At 42.5% G+C, this 20091-nt stretch overlaps 1 protein-coding gene across 1 annotated transcript in view; it reads right to left on the bottom strand.

Moving 5' to 3' along the window:
- TRPM8 (transient receptor potential cation channel subfamily M member 8) overlaps window positions 1–20091 on the bottom strand; it is a 141930-nt gene that overhangs the window by 102555 nt on the left and 19284 nt on the right. The window contains exons 2-5 of the mRNA XM_040440269.1: window positions 11653–11767; window positions 11493–11566; window positions 3600–3756; window positions 156–333 (exon numbers count right to left, since the gene is read on the bottom strand). Of these exons, the coding sequence (XP_040296203.1) occupies window positions 156–333; window positions 3600–3756; window positions 11493–11566; window positions 11653–11767 (524 nt within the window). The remainder of the gene's footprint in view (window positions 1–155; window positions 334–3599; window positions 3757–11492; window positions 11567–11652; window positions 11768–20091) is intronic.

Below are 20091 nucleotides of genomic sequence, written 5' to 3'. Positions count from 1 at the left end.
CATGTCAGGAGGGGTGACCGGTCTTCTTTATTATGATTCCATACTTCAAGTGCTGTTTATGCTGCAGACCAATTAAAGGTTGTCAACTTGCCCCGTTTTAGCCTTTGCAGACACAAAAAAGTCCCACTTTCTCAAGCTTCTACAGGCTCCATTACCTTTGGATTGTGCAATGTAAATAAGACGACTGAAGATCTTGCGCATCCGTGGCTTGAGGGAAAAGTTTTTAGCACCTCCAGTCACAGAGATGATGAGGTTTGGAGTTTTAAGCTGCCAGTATTTGGTCATGAGCTCATACAGTGTCTCTGGGGTTGTGTCTCGGGACAAGCGAATGTACTAAAAGGAGAGAGAGAACTGTTAGATAGCTTGGATTTCTCTGTTTTCCTTTAATAATTGAAACATATACAGGGAGTGCAGAATTATTAGGCAAGTTGTATTTTTGAGGATTAATTTTATTATTGAACAACAACCATGTTCTCAATGAACCCAAAAAACTCATTAATATCAAAGCTGAATATTTTTGGAAGTAGTTTTTAGTTTGTTTTTAGTTTTAGCTATTTTAGGGGGATATCTGTGTGTGCAGGTGACTATTACTGTGCATAATTATTAGGCAACTTAACAAAAAACAAATATATACCCATTTCAATTATTTATTTTTACCAGTGAAACCAATATAACATCTCAACATTCACAAATATACATTTCTGACATTCAAAAACAAAACAAAAACAAATCAGTGACCAATATAGCCACCTTTCTTTGCAAGGACACTCAAAAGCCTGCCATCCATGGATTCTGTCAGTGTTTTGATCTGTTCACCATCAACATTGCGTGCAGCAGCAACCACAGCCTCCCAGACACTGTTCAGAGAGGTGTACTGTTTTCCCTCCTTGTAAATCTCACATTTGATGATGGACCACAGGTTCTCAATGGGGTTCAGATCAGGTGAACAAGGAGGCCATGTCATTAGATTTTCTTCTTTTATACCCTTTCTTGCCAGCCACGCTGTGGAGTACTTGGACGCGTGTGATGGAGCATTGTCCTGCATGAAAATCATGTTTTTCTTGAAGGATGCAGACTTCTTCCTGTACCACTGCTTGAAGAAGGTGTCTTCCAGAAACTGGCAGTAGGACTGGGAGTTGAGCTTGACTCCATCCTCAACCCGAAAAGGCCCCACAAGCTCATCTTTGATGATAACAGCCCAAACTAGTACTCCACCCCCACCTTGCTGGCGTCTGAGTCGGATTGGAGCTCTTTGCCCTTTACCAATCCAGCCACGGGCCCATCCATCTGGCCCATCAAGACTCACTCTCATTTCATCAGTCCATAAAACCTTAGAAAAATCAGTCTTGAGATATTTCTCGGCCCAGTCTTGACGTTTCAGCTTGTGTGTCTTGTTCAGTGGTGGTCGTCTTTCAGCCTTTCTTACCTTGGCCATGTCTCTGAGTATTGCACACCTTGTGCTTTTGGGCACTCCAGTGATGTTGCAGCTCTGAAATATGGCCAAACTGGTGGCAAGTGGCATCTTGGCAGCTGCACGCTTGACTTTTCTCAGTTCATGGGCAGTTATTTTGCGCCTTGGTTTTTCCACACGCTTCTTGCAACCCTGTTGACTATTTTGAATGAAACGCTTGATTGTTCGATGATCACGCTTCAGAAGCTTTGCAATTTTAAGAGTGCTGCATCCCTCTGCAAGATATCTCACTATTTTTGACTTTTCTGAGCCTGTCAAGTCCTTCTTTTGACCCATTTTGCCAAAGGAAAGGAAGTTGCCTAATAATTATGCACACCTAATATAGGGTGTTGATGTCATTAGACCACACCCCTTCTCATTACAGAGATGCACATCACCTAATATGCTTAATTGGTAGTAGGCTTTCGAGCCTATACAGCTTGGAGTAAGACAACATGCATAAAGAGGATGATGTGGTCAAAATACTCATTTGCCTAATAATTCTGCACGCAGTGTAAGTAGCAATCTTTTGTATAAAAGTTATAATACCCCTGGCTGTAGTTTGACCAGTGCCCATTGTGGAACAATAAGAAGTAACAACTGCTTGTTCTTACTTTGCCAATCTAATGGATTACCAAATTGTGTGCAGCCAGTTTAAATGTACCCTTCAGAAAGGGGTATTTTTTTTTTTTTTAAAACCCAATATTCATGGAAATTTTGGGCTGTATTTTCTTTTCATTTTGGCAGTATAATACCATTGAAAATAAAATACACAATATTGCCTTTCTGTAGCAGTCAACACAAATGATAAGACCCTCCTATGTAAATTGGTAATACATTTTCAGATAATTGCTGTGAAGCAAAGATTTTATCTGAAGGGTAATCCTAATTATTAATAGTAGATATAGAATTAGGATAACAGTATGACAGCTCTGTTTTTCTCTTGGCCCATATTAAGATGCCCACAGAAGAGCACTGCATTGATTAGTGTAATGTGTGATGCTGTAATTGAGTCTCTACAGGGGGGCTCTCTCTGGTGGCAGAGATGACATGACAGAGAGTTATAGGGAAAGTGTCATTAGAAAATGGCCTATTGTTTAAATCATATTGTTGTTTTTTTTGGCAAGTATTTATTATTTTTTTTTAAATGTATATAATCTTCACACTGACTACTAATAACAGGTCATGATTTCCTGTGCTGTACAGTTAACATTTCACTAGCTATTATCATTATCACCACAGGAAGAATTTCAGCGACAAGTAACACCTCTGTATACATGGATTCCCCATTCACAATAAATTATATCACAGCTTATCTCCTCCCTCCTGACCTCTACACGGGTCACAGAGCGTGCCTAGAAAACTCTCCCACAGAAGTCAATGGGGCCCCTCCTGTCCATTCTGTATATGACCAATTTGGCTGCTCTCAAAAGATAGGAAGTCGTAAGATATTTTAGCTCTAGTGGCCAGTGTAAACATGATGACACTTTCCCTTTAGGCAAGACTTTAGGCAAGACTGTTTTCCGTTCTAAAAGTCTAAACAAAGAGTAAGTTAAAGCACCAGGACAGGAAGTAGAATATATGGAGTGACTTCAAAAAATAATATCCAGAAAACTATCCACCTGTTTTTTTTTATGTAAAAAACACACAGAATATTCACATATAGGTTGTTAATAGGTGAAAAAAAAACTTTTTGATGGAAGTGCCTGCAGGTCCTTTTCCCCAAGGGGGAGTGTCTCTACTGAAGGACACTCTGCATAGGGTACTCTGAGAATCTGGCAGCTGTTTTACATACAAGAAGAGGGGACTCAAAATGGAGTGAACCACAGCAGCAACATTGAAAGAAGGATACCAGGTATGTTAACTATACATTCTGCATGTATAGTGAGATTTTTACTGTGATCTGGTGGGTCACTTTAGGACTTCACTTAAAACATGTACTGGAGAGGATGGGAACCCAACTTTCTGGGATATTCCTATCTCACACAAGTTTACAACCACACCCCTCCAGCACTTTTTCTGCTTACACACTAGACCAGTGATACTGGAACAGTTGTCAAACTGAGGGCAGTGTTCTCCTAAATGAAGCTTCTGAGGGATGGACATTTACTTTGCTCTATTATTTTAGAAGAATTTAACATTAACTTACCTTCCCTTTTCTTCCAAATGCATCAAACTGAATATCTCCATATGCATCAGTGGGGAGCTCTTTTGTATGCTTTTTGTAATTCCATTTATCACTTGTGTTGACCTGAGTTCCTTCAATATGCTGCATCTTGGTGTAGCCACACTTGCATAAACTATCCCTGCAATGAGCGGACTGGGTTTTAGTCATTTGATATCTTTATTTGCCAAAAGTAATATCCCAGGCTTTGTAAGCCTGTTCTAAAATGTTCAATTTTACAGTGTATTACCGTTTCAAATACTTTAAAGGAATTCATTTTATCAACTCAAAGAATACATTTGGATTTGTTTTCTATATAATTTTTTTCATTAGTAACTTAAAGACCACCCTTTTGCATCCCCCAACATTTGAGCCCCTGCTTTTTATCGGGTGCCCTTCTACTACTTATTATAATTTGTTTTTCTGAGTTATGGTCTCAAGTAGAGATGAGCAAATCAAAGATCCGAATTTCAGGAAAAATTCGATTTGCACCGAATGCGAATTTCCTCGCGCTTCAAGGTAACGAATTGCATTTTTTCCTAAAATGGCTGCTGCATGTGTGAGGACATGGAGAAAGGAACTCTGGGAAGGCGTGATCACCCATAATGCCATGCATGCAGCCAATCATCAGCCAGTCAGTGGCGTACCTCCAATAGAGGCAGACCACGCAACTGCTTTAGGGCCCGTGGGGGAAGAGGGGCTGGTGTGGAAGATAGGCCCCGCCCCCTAATTACAATACAATGGCTCTCCCCTGTCCTGAGTCTTCAGGCCATGCCTTCCAGCTGCACACTCTTGGCTTCCCTAGCCCCTTGTGCTCCAGTGGGCTCCTCTCCTCCCATCCCCCTTACCCAGAGCATCAGTGGCTGTGGCTCCTTTCATGCCCGAGCACTCTGTTTCTCTGCAGGGAGTTGGTCTGACCAATCAGCATAAGCAGTTCTATCAGAGCCTGCTGCTGATTGGCTGGCCCAGCACCCAGAAGAGAAACTTTACTAAGTCATGATGGAGGACTTCAGTCATGCTGGGCTGACCCTGCCAGGAAGCGCTGTCTGTGACTGTGGGACAGCAGCATCAAGAGTAGGAGTGACTGCAGTCTCCAGCGCGGCTTGAAGATTCCACAGTGACAATGAGCGCCCAGAAAGGTAAGTCAAGCAGAAGACAGCTTGAGAAAAAAAGTTAATGGATGAGGGAAGTCTGGAAGCCTGGGGCTCAGGAGGAGTATATGTGACTGGGAGGCACACTATGTAGAAAAAACAACAGCCGCACCAGTAGAAGATACAGTCCAAGAGGACATTGGGGGGAAGGGGTATGGCAGTGATGCACTATATTATAGGCAGTAGCAGGCACAATACTGGGGTGGTCGGTATGGTCAGGGCCGGTGCAAGGATTTTTGCCGCCCTAGGCAAGATACAAAAAAATTGCCGCCCCCCCCCCTTTATCAGATGATCTGCCCATATCATGACATCACATATGTTCCACCCCTTTCTCAGCATTTATATTAAAAGAACTGCTATGTTTCCATTAGGGATAATCAAGCTTCTTGTAGCTGTCTACCTGACAGCCGCTAGAGGTGCTTCCGCGATTCTCACTGTGAAAATTACAGTGGGAAGACGCGGAACATAGTTTTGAATGCGTGCGCATGCGCATTCGCAGCTGAGAGGAGGATCGGGGAGAAGAGTTCCCAGTGCCGGCACTGGAAAAAGGTAAGTGGCTGAAGGGGTTTTAACCCCTTCAGCCCAGTGGGAGGGGGACACGAGGGTGCCCCACTCCTAACAACTATATAGTGCCAGGAAAATGAGTTTGTTTTCCTGGCACTATAGTTCTCCTTTACCACCAGTACTGCACAGGGTCTGTTCTCTGCAGGAACAGGCTATAGACACCAGTACCACTACATTAACTGTAGTGGTTCTGGGACTGTAGTGTCCTTTTAGGCTCCATTCACACGTCCGCAATTTCGTTCTGCATTTTGCGGAACGGAATTGCGGACCCATCCATTCCTATGGGGCAGCACGATGTGCTGCCCGGACACGGAATTGCGGATCCGCACTTCCAGGTCCGCACTTCCGTTCCGCAAAAAAATAGAACATGTCCTATTCTTGTCCGCAATTGCGGACAAGAACAGGCATATTCTATTAGTGCCGGCAATGTGCGGTCCGCAAAATGCGGAACGCACATTGCCGCTTTCCGTGTTTTGCGGCTTCGCCGCTTCGTGTATCTGCAAAACACGTTGCGGACATGTGAATCGAGCCTTAATGTGAGGTAAATTAGTTTCCAATGTAGTATTAATAACTAAACAATTACATAATAAACATATTGCATTGTCTACTTACCACCAGGACAATAAGATGATCACTCCCTTGTCACTCTCTTCTCCCCCCTCCCTCCCTTGTCACTCTCTTCTCCGCCCCTCTCTTGTCACTCTCTTCTTCCCCCCCCCTTGTCACTCTCTTCTTCCCCCCCCCTTGTCACTCTCTTCTCCCCCCCCTTTGCACTCTCTTCTCCCCCCTCCCTCCCTTGTCACTCTCTTCTCCGCCCCTCTCTTGTCACTCTCTTCTCCCCCCTCCCTTGTCACTCTCTCCCCCCCTCCCTTGTCACTCTCTTCTCCCCCCTCCCTTGTCACTCTCTTCTCCCCCCTCCCTTGTCACTCTCTTCTCCCCCCTCCCTTGTCACTCTCTTCTCCCCCCTCCCTTGTCACTCTCATTTACTCCCCCCCCTCCCTTGTCACTCTCATTTACTCCCCCCCCTCCCTTGTCACTCTCATTTACTCCCCCCCCCCTCCCTTGTCACTCTCATTTACTCCCCCCCCCCCTTGTCACTCTCATTCTCCCCCACCTCTAGAGTAGCGTGGCCGAGCTCTTTTCGTCCGGCCGGGTGCAGGAAACAAAAGCTCCTGTACCGCGGACCGAACAGAGCTCGGCCACGCTACATTAGAGGCACTTCCCTCCTGTCAGTCCCTCTCTTCAGGCTGCGCCCGGGCGGTGCACAATCATAGACGCACCAGCCCGGGCAGTGCGGCAGCCGCCCGGAGAGGGGGAGGGCCCGCCGCCGTACTTAAAAAAAAAACTTGCGGCAAAGCTTTTTTTTTAAACCGCACGGGGCCGGCGCCCCCTGCTAAATTGCGCCCTAGGCGGCTGCCTAGGTTGCCTTACAGGTGGCATGGTATGGTATTGCCACAGTATATAATAAGCAGTAGCAGGCAGCAGTACCAGACACAGTTCACCTTGCTGCACTGACTGGGGATCCAAATTGCCATTATACAGCTCTGTAATTCCAGCAAACCGATCTTGTTATTGGGGTGCAAGTGCTGTTTGATACAGCCATTAACAGGGTTTATTACAAAGCAATATTTATACATCTTATTTGCCCTTGTGCGGTGTAGGTATCTGTTGTAAAGCCTTTTGTGACGTGTATTAGCGTCAAAAGAAAAAATATATTTGCCATTCAGCAGTGCAGGTTCTGTAGACATCTATGTGGAATCAGCTGACGACGGTGTAAAAGAAGTGCGCTTCTTCTTGGTGCTAACATTGACCTGTAAGGCTTAGTTCATACTTGAGGTATTTGGTCAGTTTTGGCCCTGTGACCGCCCAAATAAGTGAAGTGTGCAGTGATTCTAAGAGCGACGTCTGTCATCTGCATGTCATATGGACTCACAGTATTATTTCACTACCACAGCAGACTCCCTATGAGTGTTACTGCAACACGCATAGGGAGTCTGCTGTGGTAGTGAAATAATACTGTGAGTCCATATGACATGCAGATAACAGACGTTCTACACCGTGCGGCTTTGAGAAAAAGCAAAAAAGGTTCAGTGGCACTCACCATCAGTGATAGCCAGTTCGCATTGTTCGCCCGCGAACATATGCGGGCTGCCATCTTTTTTTTACAAGTCCGGCGAGGCACAGGTAAGCCCTTACCCGTGCCTGTGCGCGAGCCGGTCTGAAAACGAGTGCGGTCAGCGGGAGCAGGCAGTTCCGAGAACAGCCACCGGGGGCCTTCATCGGGCTGTTCTCGGAACTGCCTGCTCCTGGGGACCGCATTTGTTTTCAGACCGGCTCGCGGCACACGCACAGGTAAGGGCTTACCTGTGCCTCGCCGGACTTGTAAAAAAAGATGGCAGCACGCATATGTTCTTGGGCGAACAATGCGGACTGGCCATCACTGCTCACCATTAGTTGCAGTTCTTCTTTATTAATTCCACAGCTAGGGTAAAATGTAAAAGAACACAGACGGCAGCAGGTGGACATAACGTACTTGCAGTGCAAAGGGATTTAGCGGCGACGGCTGTTTTGCACGTACAGCGCTTCGTCGGGCCCGACGCTGCTAAATCCCTTTGCACTGCAAGTACGTTATGTCCACCTGCTGCCGTCTGTGTTCTTTTACATTTTACCCTAGCTGTGTACCCTAGCAGTATCTAAATTAATATTTCAAAAGCTTTCCGAACTTAGAATGAGACAACAGGTTTCTATGGGTTTTTGGACTGCCTATCAGCTCCAGGAGTTAAAGTTCAATCCTGTGACACTTTTTAATAACTCTTTAGATTACAGAACAACTTTGATGTCTCCGATTTTCTTAACATACTAGAACAGGCTATGTTTACATACTGTATGCAATGTGAACTCCAGCAGTCTGTTCCTCTGCTGGATCACGATGTCTGAGTTCGCATTGAATAGGTAAGCGTAGCCTTACTCATTAAAAATGTTGCTCTCTACTAGATATATGGAGATGACCTTAGAATGTTCCACAGGTCTTATATTTAACCTATAAGGGGTTATAAAATGGGTATATTTCCTACAGATGCTTGCTTTAAATGTAATGATCCTCAAGCAGACATACTGCCTTTGGTCATGCGGGATAGTCCAGAATTTTACAACATTCAATTTTGACTAACTTTGTGCCCCTTGATTCCCAGTGAGGACTTTTTGGTTGAGTAGACCCTAAGCTATATAGATATGATTGGGGATCTAAAAGACTGATCCACATGATCTCAGCTGCAGCTTGAAGGAATAGATCTTCCTCCCATGTACAATCCCATCCACTGTTTCTGGATAAACTTGCTTTCTTCTTTAGGATGGATTGGGCTGAGGCATCTGTATTGAAGGAGGCCTGAGTTGAGAAATTCTTTAACGTTTAATCTGTATCCTACCTACATATATTTAAACAAACATCAAAGATACTTTCTGCTACACAACATGGTTTTTGGATAGAGACACCAGAATGATGCATTTGAAAAAAGGTGACCTTCAGTGTCATTCTGGAGCATGTGAAGACCTACGGGCAATCCCAATTCACCTTTCCTTATTTAGTCTTGTTTTGTTTCACACAAATTCAAAAGCTTTTTCTCTTGGAGATTCATCCTTTGTACTATGAAATGTATGATTAGATCTGTGGTTATCTCCTCTTCCTTTCCTATGTTCTTTTGTGAACATCTCTAACCACTAATGACACAGATATGGTCATTAACACTTGGAGGGGATGAGTAGTGGAAGAACTCAACTGGGTTTTGAACATATAGTGTTGTAATTGTTCGTTCATTGTGTGATGCTTATGTTGGATATTGAGACGGTAGTGTCATACTTGTAGAATGTTTTAATATGCTTTTCATTCTCAAGAAGAATTTATCTTTGTACATGCATAACTTGATTGCCTATTTCTGGTATGTGCATATACTATCGGTAAAAAAAATAATTAAAACAAGGGGGGGGGCATTTATTAAGACCTCCGTTTTAGACGCTGGTCTTAATCCCTCTGTGCTTCTGGTGGATGTGCTAAAGAAATGTAGAAACTCAGACCTCTACATAACTTTGGCGCTTGCTGCCAGCAGCCATGTGACATGCTTTAATCTATGCCAGCAAACTTGCTGATGTAGTTTAAGGCCATTTTCCACGCCATAAACTGGCATGGAAAATGAATGAGATGGGCCCTCTTCTCCGCCGATGCACCCTTTTTCCGACACTTCGCAAAAGTGGTGTGAGCGCAGGTAAGATCACAGATCTTGTTGCAAGACACCTTTGTGACAAAATATGCAACCTAAATATGCCAAAAAGTGGCGTATAAACCACAATAAATGACCGCCACTTTTTTTTAAACATAATAGTCCTCCCGGAACCAATTAATAGTGTAACTCGAAGGATCCCTGTATTTTCTTGGACTAACAGATTATGGATTTAAAAAGTGGGAATAACCAAGGGCAGCTAGTATTATGCCCATAGCAATTATGACCTAACTCTCTTCAGACCATGAAGAACATATTAATCCAAGTTTATAGGCTAGGGCAGTGATGGTGAAACTTTTAGAGACCAAGTGCCCAAACTTTAACCCAAAACTCACTTATTTTTCACAAAGTGCCAACATGGCAATTTAACCTAAATACCAATGTAGTGTATCTTCCATGTACTTTATCGTTTAGCTATAATAGCCTGTCAACATTCAATGAACCCTTTTAAAAAGTACAGAACAGAAAGTCAGTAGGCAGTAGTACGGACATATGGACCAGATTAAAGTTTATATGGACAAAATACTTGTCTAATACACTAAAATTGACATTATGTGGGTTAGACGGATGGTATTATGGGACATTTTGTTAGTATTATGTAGTCGGCATGCCTGGTATTAAATTATTAAATGCAACTACACATATGACTAAAAGGCAGCATGACTCAAAACACGTAAGCAAAGGTCATGGCGTGTGTTCTATTCGATAACTAAATCAAGATAAAATGATAATGGACCCCTTGGTTCTGTACAATTCAATTGCCTATTTTATTAAGGAAGCACTTTAAATTCCACATATATTGCTAACTCACCATCAGTATTCCAGCAGTGTAATATGTTGTAACCTAAGGGCTGTCGGTCGGCCGTTCAGTGCATTGGGGACTGCAATTTGCGGTCCCTAATGCATGGGCAACATCCATGAGGATTCTGCAGACGGATCCAGATCCAGATCCATTCAACTTGAATGGGTCAGTGATCCGTCCACACTGCAAAAAAATAGAACATGTTCTATTTTTTTGCGGTGCGTAGACACAGAGTGAAACCCCACAGAAGCACTCCATAGTGCTTCCCTGGGGTTCTATGCCTCTGTTCCACACCGGACCTTCCAGATTGCCCGCTGTTTGCGGGCCGTAATACGGGCAAGGCTGGGCAACGGCAGCGTGCAAGAGCCCTAACTCAGATCAAGAGTGCAGATATATAGAAGGTGAGCGTATACAGCAATTAGCTGCTGTTTTATAAATGTCTTGACTTCTACTAGCTCTCTATACTATTTGTGTATGTTGACTCTCCAGTGTAGTTCTATGGGATACAGCTTCACATTGGTCTCCCTGACTCATGCATGTAAGAGCTGACAGGGAAGAGAGATGACAGGGCAGAGGACAGGCAGACTCGAGCTGTATCTCATAGGAAAACATGGAGACCCTGGAGTGTGAGGGGAAACCAGTTCTGTGTTACTAATCTGTCATGGCTGCCCTTACACAGAGCAGTGCAGTGGGGTGAGACTCCACTCCCTCGTTCTCTGTAAAGTCATGCATGATGGCAAATGTAGGATTCATTAGGAAAACCATATCTGAAGGGAAGAAGGAATGACAGACAACCAACAAATTACATATAATCAAATAAAATAGGTATATGAAAGGCATAGACAAAAACCTCTATCTTAAGTCACTAATAGCTTTTTAACATTGTTACAGGAGTAACGTCAGGGTTTGAAGTTCGATAGCGGGTTCAGTCCAGGCTTCAAGGGTACAAATAGAGAAGGCAATTTATGAGGGAGGGCAATTCACGGTGCCATCTTCATTGTGCTAAGGGGACGTCAATCTATTTGCTGGAAAGGGTTAAAGTGGTACAAATAATTAAAATATGTATATATAACATTCTATTGCTTACTGTGATTTTGTATCCTTGATATATGCCACACATTCCCGCTTCTTAAAGCTCTCTTGAATAAATTTGACGGCATCCTGGCGAAGGAGAGCATAATATTCAAAGTTAAACATAAGAAATGCATTTGACAGCAGGGAAAAAAAACACAAGGAAGAAAACATACTAATTCATCCAGAGACAACTCAATACTTCTAGACATGCTGGAGTAGAGCGTCCGGGAGCTTCCCAGCATCCTGGAATTCTTCATTCTGACTAAATCTGTAGAATTTTCTAATAATCTGAGGAGAGAAGAAATGTAACAGCTAAATGATTGTCTATATAAACGGATCTTTTTAGTTATGATAAAATGTTAATATCTTATCATTCAGCTATTTGCTTCTGTATGTGCCTCATAAGTGAGAATGTTTAAGAGAATGACACAATTCAGATACTCATCATTCTAAAGATCAAAAAACTGACAGACCATGTCCATGCACTGTATTTGACCAATCTGACTCTCATGGTGATCAACAAAATGCTGCCAAGTCTACTGTAGCCTCTTTGGTTGGGGAAATTGATTATCAGACAAGGCAGATATTTAAGAATATTACTAGCATGATAAACAGTGTACAAGTATTCATCATACCCCTTGAACTTTTCCATATTTTTTCACATTACACCCCCAAACTGACATGTGATTTATTGGGATTTTATGTGATAGTCCAACACAAGGTTATGTATGTATGTGTAAAAAATCTGGAAAGTGTGGCGTGCATTTGTATTTAGCCCCCTGTACTCTGCTACCCCTAAACAATTGCCGTCAGAAGTCACCTAATTAGTAAAAAGAGTCCACCTGTGTGTAATTTATTATCAGTATAACCACAGCTGTTCTGTGAAGACCTCAGAGGTTTGTTAGTGAACACCAGTGATCAAACAGCATCATGAACACCAAGGGACACACCAGACAGGACAGGGATAAAATTATGGAGAAGTGTAAAGAGAAGTTAGGTTATAAAAAAAATATCCCGAGCTCTGAACATCACACAGAACACTCAATTCATCATCTAAAAATGGAAGGAGTATGGCACAACTTCAAACATATCAAGACATGGGCATCAACCTAAACTGACAGCCCAGGCAAGGAGAGCACTAATTATAGAAGCAGCCAAGAGGCACATGGTCACTCTGGAGGAGCTGTAGAGATCCACAGCTCAGTTGGGAGAATCTGTCTACAGGACAAATATTAGTTGCGTACTCCACAAATCTGAAAGAGTGGCAAAAAGAGTCATTTTTGAAAGCAAGCCATAAGAAGTCCAGTTTACAGGGAACACCCTGACTGATCCCGTGCCTCAGCTGTTGTAATGCAGCTCCAGTCCCTGCTGCTCTCCACTTTCTGGTCCCAGACTGATGCATAGGATATGCCCACTTCGCCAAACACTAACTGTAGCAGTGACTGACCTCAGCCAGTGTTTGGCTGAGCGGGGCATATCCAGGCATTTCCTGCATGTCGAGCTGGAATGTTTTTGGGCCCATAGTGTTTTTATATATGGAAAAAAAATGTCATGCTCCTCTGCATGACAAGTATTCTTCATATAAGCATTGCTTCTAGGGGAGAAAACAAACTCGTAAGAACTTCAAGCGCTGCAGGTTGAAAAAACACTTAAAGGTCAAGTTCACACAGTGCAGTATTCAAACCTCTTGCTAGACTTCCCTTTAGGTCTCATGCACACAGCCGTGTTCCGCGGCCGAGAGCGGTCCGTGGTAACCCGGTCGGGATTCCTGTTGACAGCAGGAGCGCACGGCGTCATTGGTTGCTATGACGCCGTGCGCTTCATGCCGCCGCTGCACTACAGTAATACACTTGTATGATCTATACGAGTGTATTACTGTAGTGTAGCGGCGGCATGAAGCGCACAGCGTCATAGCAACCAATGACGCCGTGCCCTCCTGCTGTCAACAGGAATCCAGGCCGGCATACCATGGACCGTTCACGGCCGCGGAACACAGCCGTGTGCATTCGGCCTTATACATTTCCTACTTTGACTAAACTATGCAAAAAATCAGCGTTAAACCATACTGTCTAGTGTGAATGTGTCCTACATCTAAAAATATAAACTATATATAAAACTAAATATAAAACTATAAGAACATCAGATTAAAAGATTGGATACCATAAATTGACCTGATGAACCTAAAGATCTAATCATTGAGCATTTTTGTGATGATTGAACATTGATCTGATTAAAGGGGTTGTGCAGTGGTATCAGATCGGCATGGGTCCAACTACCTGGCACCCCCACCAATCTGTTTAAAGGGGTTGCAGCGCTCAACCTGCCTGCAACAGAATGGTCACTGCTGGTGTACAAGCAGCTCATGTTGCCACAGTCTATTGGTTGCTGCATCCTCTTCAGTGTTTACCTGCATTCCATTTAACTTGTCAAGTGAATGGGACGAGCAGTTGTAATTACACTGCACCGCCACTACGAAGGAGATGGCCCTGTCCCTTAGTCATTCCCCAACCAAATTTGGAAAAAATCAGTAGATTAATAACCTTGTGTTTTCTGCAGCATATCTACAAGACTGCTTGTTTGAGGAAGAGGCAGAAAATCCTGCAGACAGACAAACAGATTTTAATTTTCCCTTAAAGTGGCATTTATCATGTAGAGAAAGTTAACATAGGCCACTTACTAATGTATTGTTATTATCCATATTGCTTCCTTTGCTGGCTGGATTCATTTTTCCAATACATTATACACTGCTCGTTTCCATGGTTACAATCACCCTGTATTCCATCAGTGGTGCTCATGCTTGCACACTATAGGAAGAAATGCTGGCCTCTCTGGTGACCAGGACTGTGGGAGCGTGCACAAGCTGGTGCTTTTTTGATAGTATGCAAGCACGGCCACCGCTGATGGATTGCAGAGTGGTCTTGTGGCGAAACCAACCTCGCCACTGGGTTTTGGAGGGGCCTGTTTGCCAGCCTCTTGCCCCAGGGTTATGGGCCCTCTCATCAGCCCATGCTAAACTTTTGAACCCCTGGTCTAATTCGTGCGATTTTGGGATATGTTAAATGTCTATGTGTACTGTAAAGGGTGGGACATTGTATATTTGAGTAGTGATGTCTGTCCTATTGTCTCCACATGTGTATTGGCGATTTCCCTTTGTCCTGAGAGATAATTGAATTACTCCTCGGTTGTCTCCAGGACAGAAGACATTGTGAATTCTCCTGCCTGTGATGATTACATTAACCCATTGTGTAAGGTAATATTATCACAGGCAGAGGGGAGGATTTTGTGTGGGAGTGTTTTACTGTATTGTACGTGTTTATTGGTTGTTTTTACAAAACCCTGTGGGTGGTAACCTTGTTGGAAAATGTGTATAAGTCAATGCTTGTGTGTTCAATAAAGAGTTCCTGTTTTACCCTTCATCATGTTGAGGCTGGTGTTTGGGTAGCTGATCGACACTGGGGATTGCTATACGCTGAAGATTTTCTATACTCCCCTGGCTATAACTACTAGCTCCTGTAAGAGCTGTTCCTGCTCTCTGGATTTAGGAGAGGTTCACCCACTGGAGCCTGGAGCCTTGTCATAGGTCCAGGGTGGGTAGGAGATGACGAGACCTCAACCAAGCTTCGGCGGTTCATGTGGTCTGTGGCGGTTACGGTGTCAAGCGGAGTGCTTGGAGTCCTCGGGAAGCGCTAGGAGCATCCATCGATGGAGGTACCCGGTCGGGGTGCCAGGAGATCAGTTACAGCTCTTAACCACTGAAATGAGCAGTGTATAATGTGATGGAAAAGTGAATCCAGCCAGCAAAGGAGACAATATGGACAATCACAATACATTAGTAAGTGCCTTGTATTAACTTTCTCTAAATGATAAATTCCATTTGCTGTAGTGACATAATCCCTTTAGGACCATTCTTATCAGTTCAGCTAAGACAATTGAGCATAGTGAATGGCTATAAACTGGAAAATGCTGAGTTTGCAAGTAATAGCTACAAATTCAAGTGAATTTGTATAGTCCATCAAAGGATGGTTTTCTGATATTTGGTAAAGATATTTTCTTTTAAACTATATCAAATAGAGAAATTATTATTTTTGGGTTGCCCAACATTAGAAATGTACATAATAACGTTATAAATTAACAGGTAATTGAACTCAGTCATTCTAAAATGGCACACAGTGATGAGAGAGATGTACAGTAAACACTGATACAAAATTATATGATCTATTGAATAAATGACAATGGTGCCAGCCAATATGGTGAGAATGGAGCGCAGTCTATATAAAGCTCTGCACTGAGGTGGTACTAACAAGTACAGCTCACTACAGTACATGTTACAGTATATGTAGCTTTGCTCATTAGGTTCTCTTTCTTGGGAGACACCTCTTTGCATATAACTTTGCTCATAAAAAAAGGTTACTGTTTCAGACACTGGAATTTTAAGAATACTTCATAGTTGGAGTAGTAAAACTATGGAATGCTCTACCCCTGTGATGGCTAACCTCTGGCACTCCAGCTGTGGTAAAACTACGACTCCCAGCATGCTCCATACATTTCTATGGAGTTCTGAGAACAGCCAAGCAAGTGTGCATCTTGGGGGTCATAGTTTCACCACAGCTGGAGTCAGGGGCGTAGCTAAAGGCTCATGGGCCCTGGTGCAAGAGTTCAGCTTGGGCCCCCCTTCCCTCAGTGCTTTGTGGCTAGGGGAAGGGAAGCACATAGTCTTCGTGCTGCTGGAGGCAAAAATTGAAATGGCATGCCCCCCCACCAATGCCAACTCTTGACCTAACCCCTTCCCTCCAGCCAGAGGTGTAACTTGACCTGCATGCACTTTCTATAATACTGGTGTCTTCTTATGTGGCACAAGAGTCTTTGGACCCCCTCAGGCTCCTGGGCCCGGTAGCGACTGCTACCTCTGCAACCCCCTATAGCTACGCCCCTGGCTGGAGTGCCGGAGGTTAGCCATCACAGCCCCTACCCCAAGAGGTAGTGATGGCAGATACGATGGTAGCATTTAAACAAGGGCTACATGCTTATCTAATTGCAAATGGCATTGAGGGTTATAATTACTCTAATATGAATTTCATATAATCAATCTGAGAAAGGTTGGAGTTGATAGACCTGTGTCTCTTTTGACCTATGTATCTATGTAAAGCCAAACAAGCTTACTCCTTAAGGACTCAGGACGTACCGGTACGTCATAAGTTTAAAAATAGATTGCGGCGCGGCGGGGGTTAATTGTGATAGGATGCCCGCTGAAATCATTCAGCGGGCATCCTGTCACAATGCCGGGGGGGTCATGTGACCCCCCCCGTATCGGTGATCGCCGCAAACCGCAGGTCAATTCAGACCTGCGGTTTGCGGCTTTACCTGCGGTTTGCGGCGGCGATCGGGCGAGCCATCGGGTCCCCATGCGGCCGTAGGGGGGACCCGATGGCATGGAAGGCAGCGCGATGTCTAAGGAAGGCATCGCGCTGCCTTCCGGTGACGAGCCTGTGAGATCCAGCCCCCTGGATCTCACAGGCCGGAAGCTGTATGAGTAATACACACAGTATTACTCATACAGCCAATGCATTCCAATACAAAAGTATTGGAATGCATTGTAAAGGATTAGACCCCCAAAAGTTCAAGTCCCAAAGTGGGAAAGAAAAAGTGAAAATAAAGTTGAAAAAAGAAAGTTTTCCCCCCAAAAATTAAAAGTTTCAAGTAAAAATAAACAAAAACGTCATTTTCCCCAAATAAACTAAAAAAAAATTGGTAAAAAAAAGTATACATATTAGGTATCACCGCGTCCATATCGACCGGCTCTATAAACATATCACATGACCTAACCCCTCAGATGAACACCGTAAAAAAAAAAAAAAAAAAAAATGCTAAATAAACAATTTTTTTGTCACCTTACATCATAAAAAGTACAACAGCAAGCGATCAAAAAGTCGTTTGCCCACCAAAATAGTACCAATCTAACCGTCACCTCATCCCGCAAAAAATTAGCCCCTACCTGAGACAATCGCCCAAAAAATAAAAAACTATGGCTCAGAATATGGAGACACTAAAACATAATTTTTTTTGTTTTAAAAAAGCTGTTATCGTGTAAAACTTACATAAATAAATAAAAAAAGTATACATATTTGGTATCGCCACGTTCGTATCGACCGGCTCTATAAAAATATCACATGACCTAACCCCTCAGATGAACACCGTAAAAAATAAAAAATAAAAACTGTGCTAAATAAACCATTTTTTGTCACCTTACATCACAAAAAGTGTAATAGCAAGCAATCAAAAAGTCACACGCACACCAAAATAGTGCCAATAAAACAGTCATCTCATCCCGCAAAAATCATACCCTACCCAAGGTAATCGCCCAAAAACTGAAGAAATTATGGCTCTCAGACTATGGAAACACTAAAACATGATTTTATTTGCTTCAAAAATGAAATCATTGTGTAAAACTCACATTAAAAAAATATATACATATTAGGTATCGCCGCGTCCGTATCGACCGGCTCTATAAAAATATCACATGATCTAACCCCGTTAGATGAACACCGTAAAAAATAAAAAATAGAAACTGTGCTAAATAAACTATTTTTTGTCACCTTACTTCACAAAAAGTGTAATAGCAAGCGATCAAAAAGTCACACGCACCCCAAAATAGTGCCAATAAAACCGTCATCTCATCCTGCAAAAATCATACTCTACCCAAGGTAATCACCCAAAAACTGAAAAGATTATGGCTCTCAGACTATGGAAACACTAAAACATGATTTTTTTTTGCTTAAAAAAATAAATCATTGTGTAAAACTTACATAAATTAAAAAAAAGTATACATATTAGGTATCGCCGCATCCGTGATAACCTGGTCTATAAAAATATCACATGATCTAACCTGTCAGATTAATGTTGTAAATAACAAAAAAAAAAAATGGTGCCAAAACAGCTATTTCTTGTTATCTTGCCTCACAAAAAGTGTAATATAGAGCAACCAAAAATCATATGTACCCTAAACTAGTACCAACAATACTGCCACCCTATCCCGTAGTTTCTAAAATGGGGCCACTTTTTTAGAGTTTCTACTCTAGGGGTGCATCAGGGGGGCTTCAAATGGGACATGGTGTCAAAAAAACCAGTCCAGCAAAATCTGCCTTCTAAAAACCGTATGGCATTCCTTTCCTTCTGCGCCCTGCCGTGTGCCGGTACAGCTGTTTGCGACCACATATGGGGTGTTTCTGTAAACTACAGAATCAGGGCCATAAATATTGAGTTTGGTTTGGCTGTTAACCCTTGCATTGTAACTGGAAAAAAATTATTAAAATGGAAAATCTGCCAAAAAAGTGAAATTTTTAAATTGTATCTCTATTTTCCATTAATTCTTGTGGAATACCTAAAGGGTTAACGACGTTTGTAAAATCAGTTTTGAATACCTTGAGGGGTTTAGTTTCTTAGATGGGGGTCAATTTTATCGAGTTTCTACTCTAGGGGTGCATCAGGGGGGCTTCAAATGGGACATGGTGTCAAAAAAACAGTCCAGCAAAATCTGCCTTCCAAAAACCGTATGGCATTCCTTTCCTTCTGCGCCCTGCCGTGTGCCCGTACAGTAGTTTATGACCACATATGGGGTGTTTCTGTAAACTACAGAATCAGAGCCATAAATATTGAGTTTGGTTTGGCTGTTAACCCTTGCTTTGTAACTGAAAAAAATTATTAAAATGGAAAATCTGCCCAAAAAGTGAAATTTTGAAATTGTATCTCTATTTTCCATTAATTCTTGTGGAACACCTAAAGGGTTAACGACGTTTGTAAAATCAGTTTTGAATACCTTGAGGGGTGTAGTTTCTAGAATGGTGTCATTTTTGGGTGGTTTCTATTATGTAAGCTTCGCAAAGTGACTTCAGACCTGAACTGGTCCCTAAACTTCTAAGCCTTGTAACATCCCCAAAAAATAAAATATCATTCCCAAAATGATCTAAACATGAAGTAGACATATGGGGAATGTAAAGTAATAACTATTTTTGGAGGTATTACTATGTATTATAGAAATTACAAATTTTTGGTAAATTTGGTATTTTTTTATAAATAAAAATGAATTTTTTTTAACTTCATTTTACCAGTGTCATGAAGTACAATATGTGATGAAAAAACAATCTCAGAATGGCCTGGATAAGTCAAAGCGTTTTAAAGTTATTAGCACTTAAAGTGACACTGGTCAGATTTGCTAAAAATGGCCAAGTCTGTAAGATGAAATAGGGCCGAGTCCTTAAGGGGTTAAAGGGAACCTGTCACCGGGATTTTGTGTATAGAGCTGAGGACATGGGTTGCTAGATGGCCGCTAGCACATCTGCAATATCCAGTCCCCATAGCTCTGTGTGCTTTTATTGTGTAAAAAAACCGATTTGATACATATGCAAATTAACCTGAGAAGTCCTGTATGTGAGATGAGTCAGGGACTAAGAAATAAAAGACTTGAATTTTCATATTTTACGTTCTCAACTTACACTGAAATGATATATTTTCAATCAAGAAGAGTAATCCAAATGTTATACAAAACTTTAACTTCATTGTTTTATTACAAGCCCAGACTTCACATGATGATTTTCACTAAAATGGTACGACTCATC

The sequence above is a fragment of the Bufo bufo genome, chromosome 7 (genome assembly GCF_905171765.1).
Source record: "Bufo bufo chromosome 7, aBufBuf1.1, whole genome shotgun sequence".
In the NCBI taxonomy this organism is placed as follows: Eukaryota; Metazoa; Chordata; class Amphibia; order Anura; family Bufonidae; genus Bufo; species Bufo bufo.
This window is presented reverse-complemented; position numbering and strand designations above follow the sequence as displayed.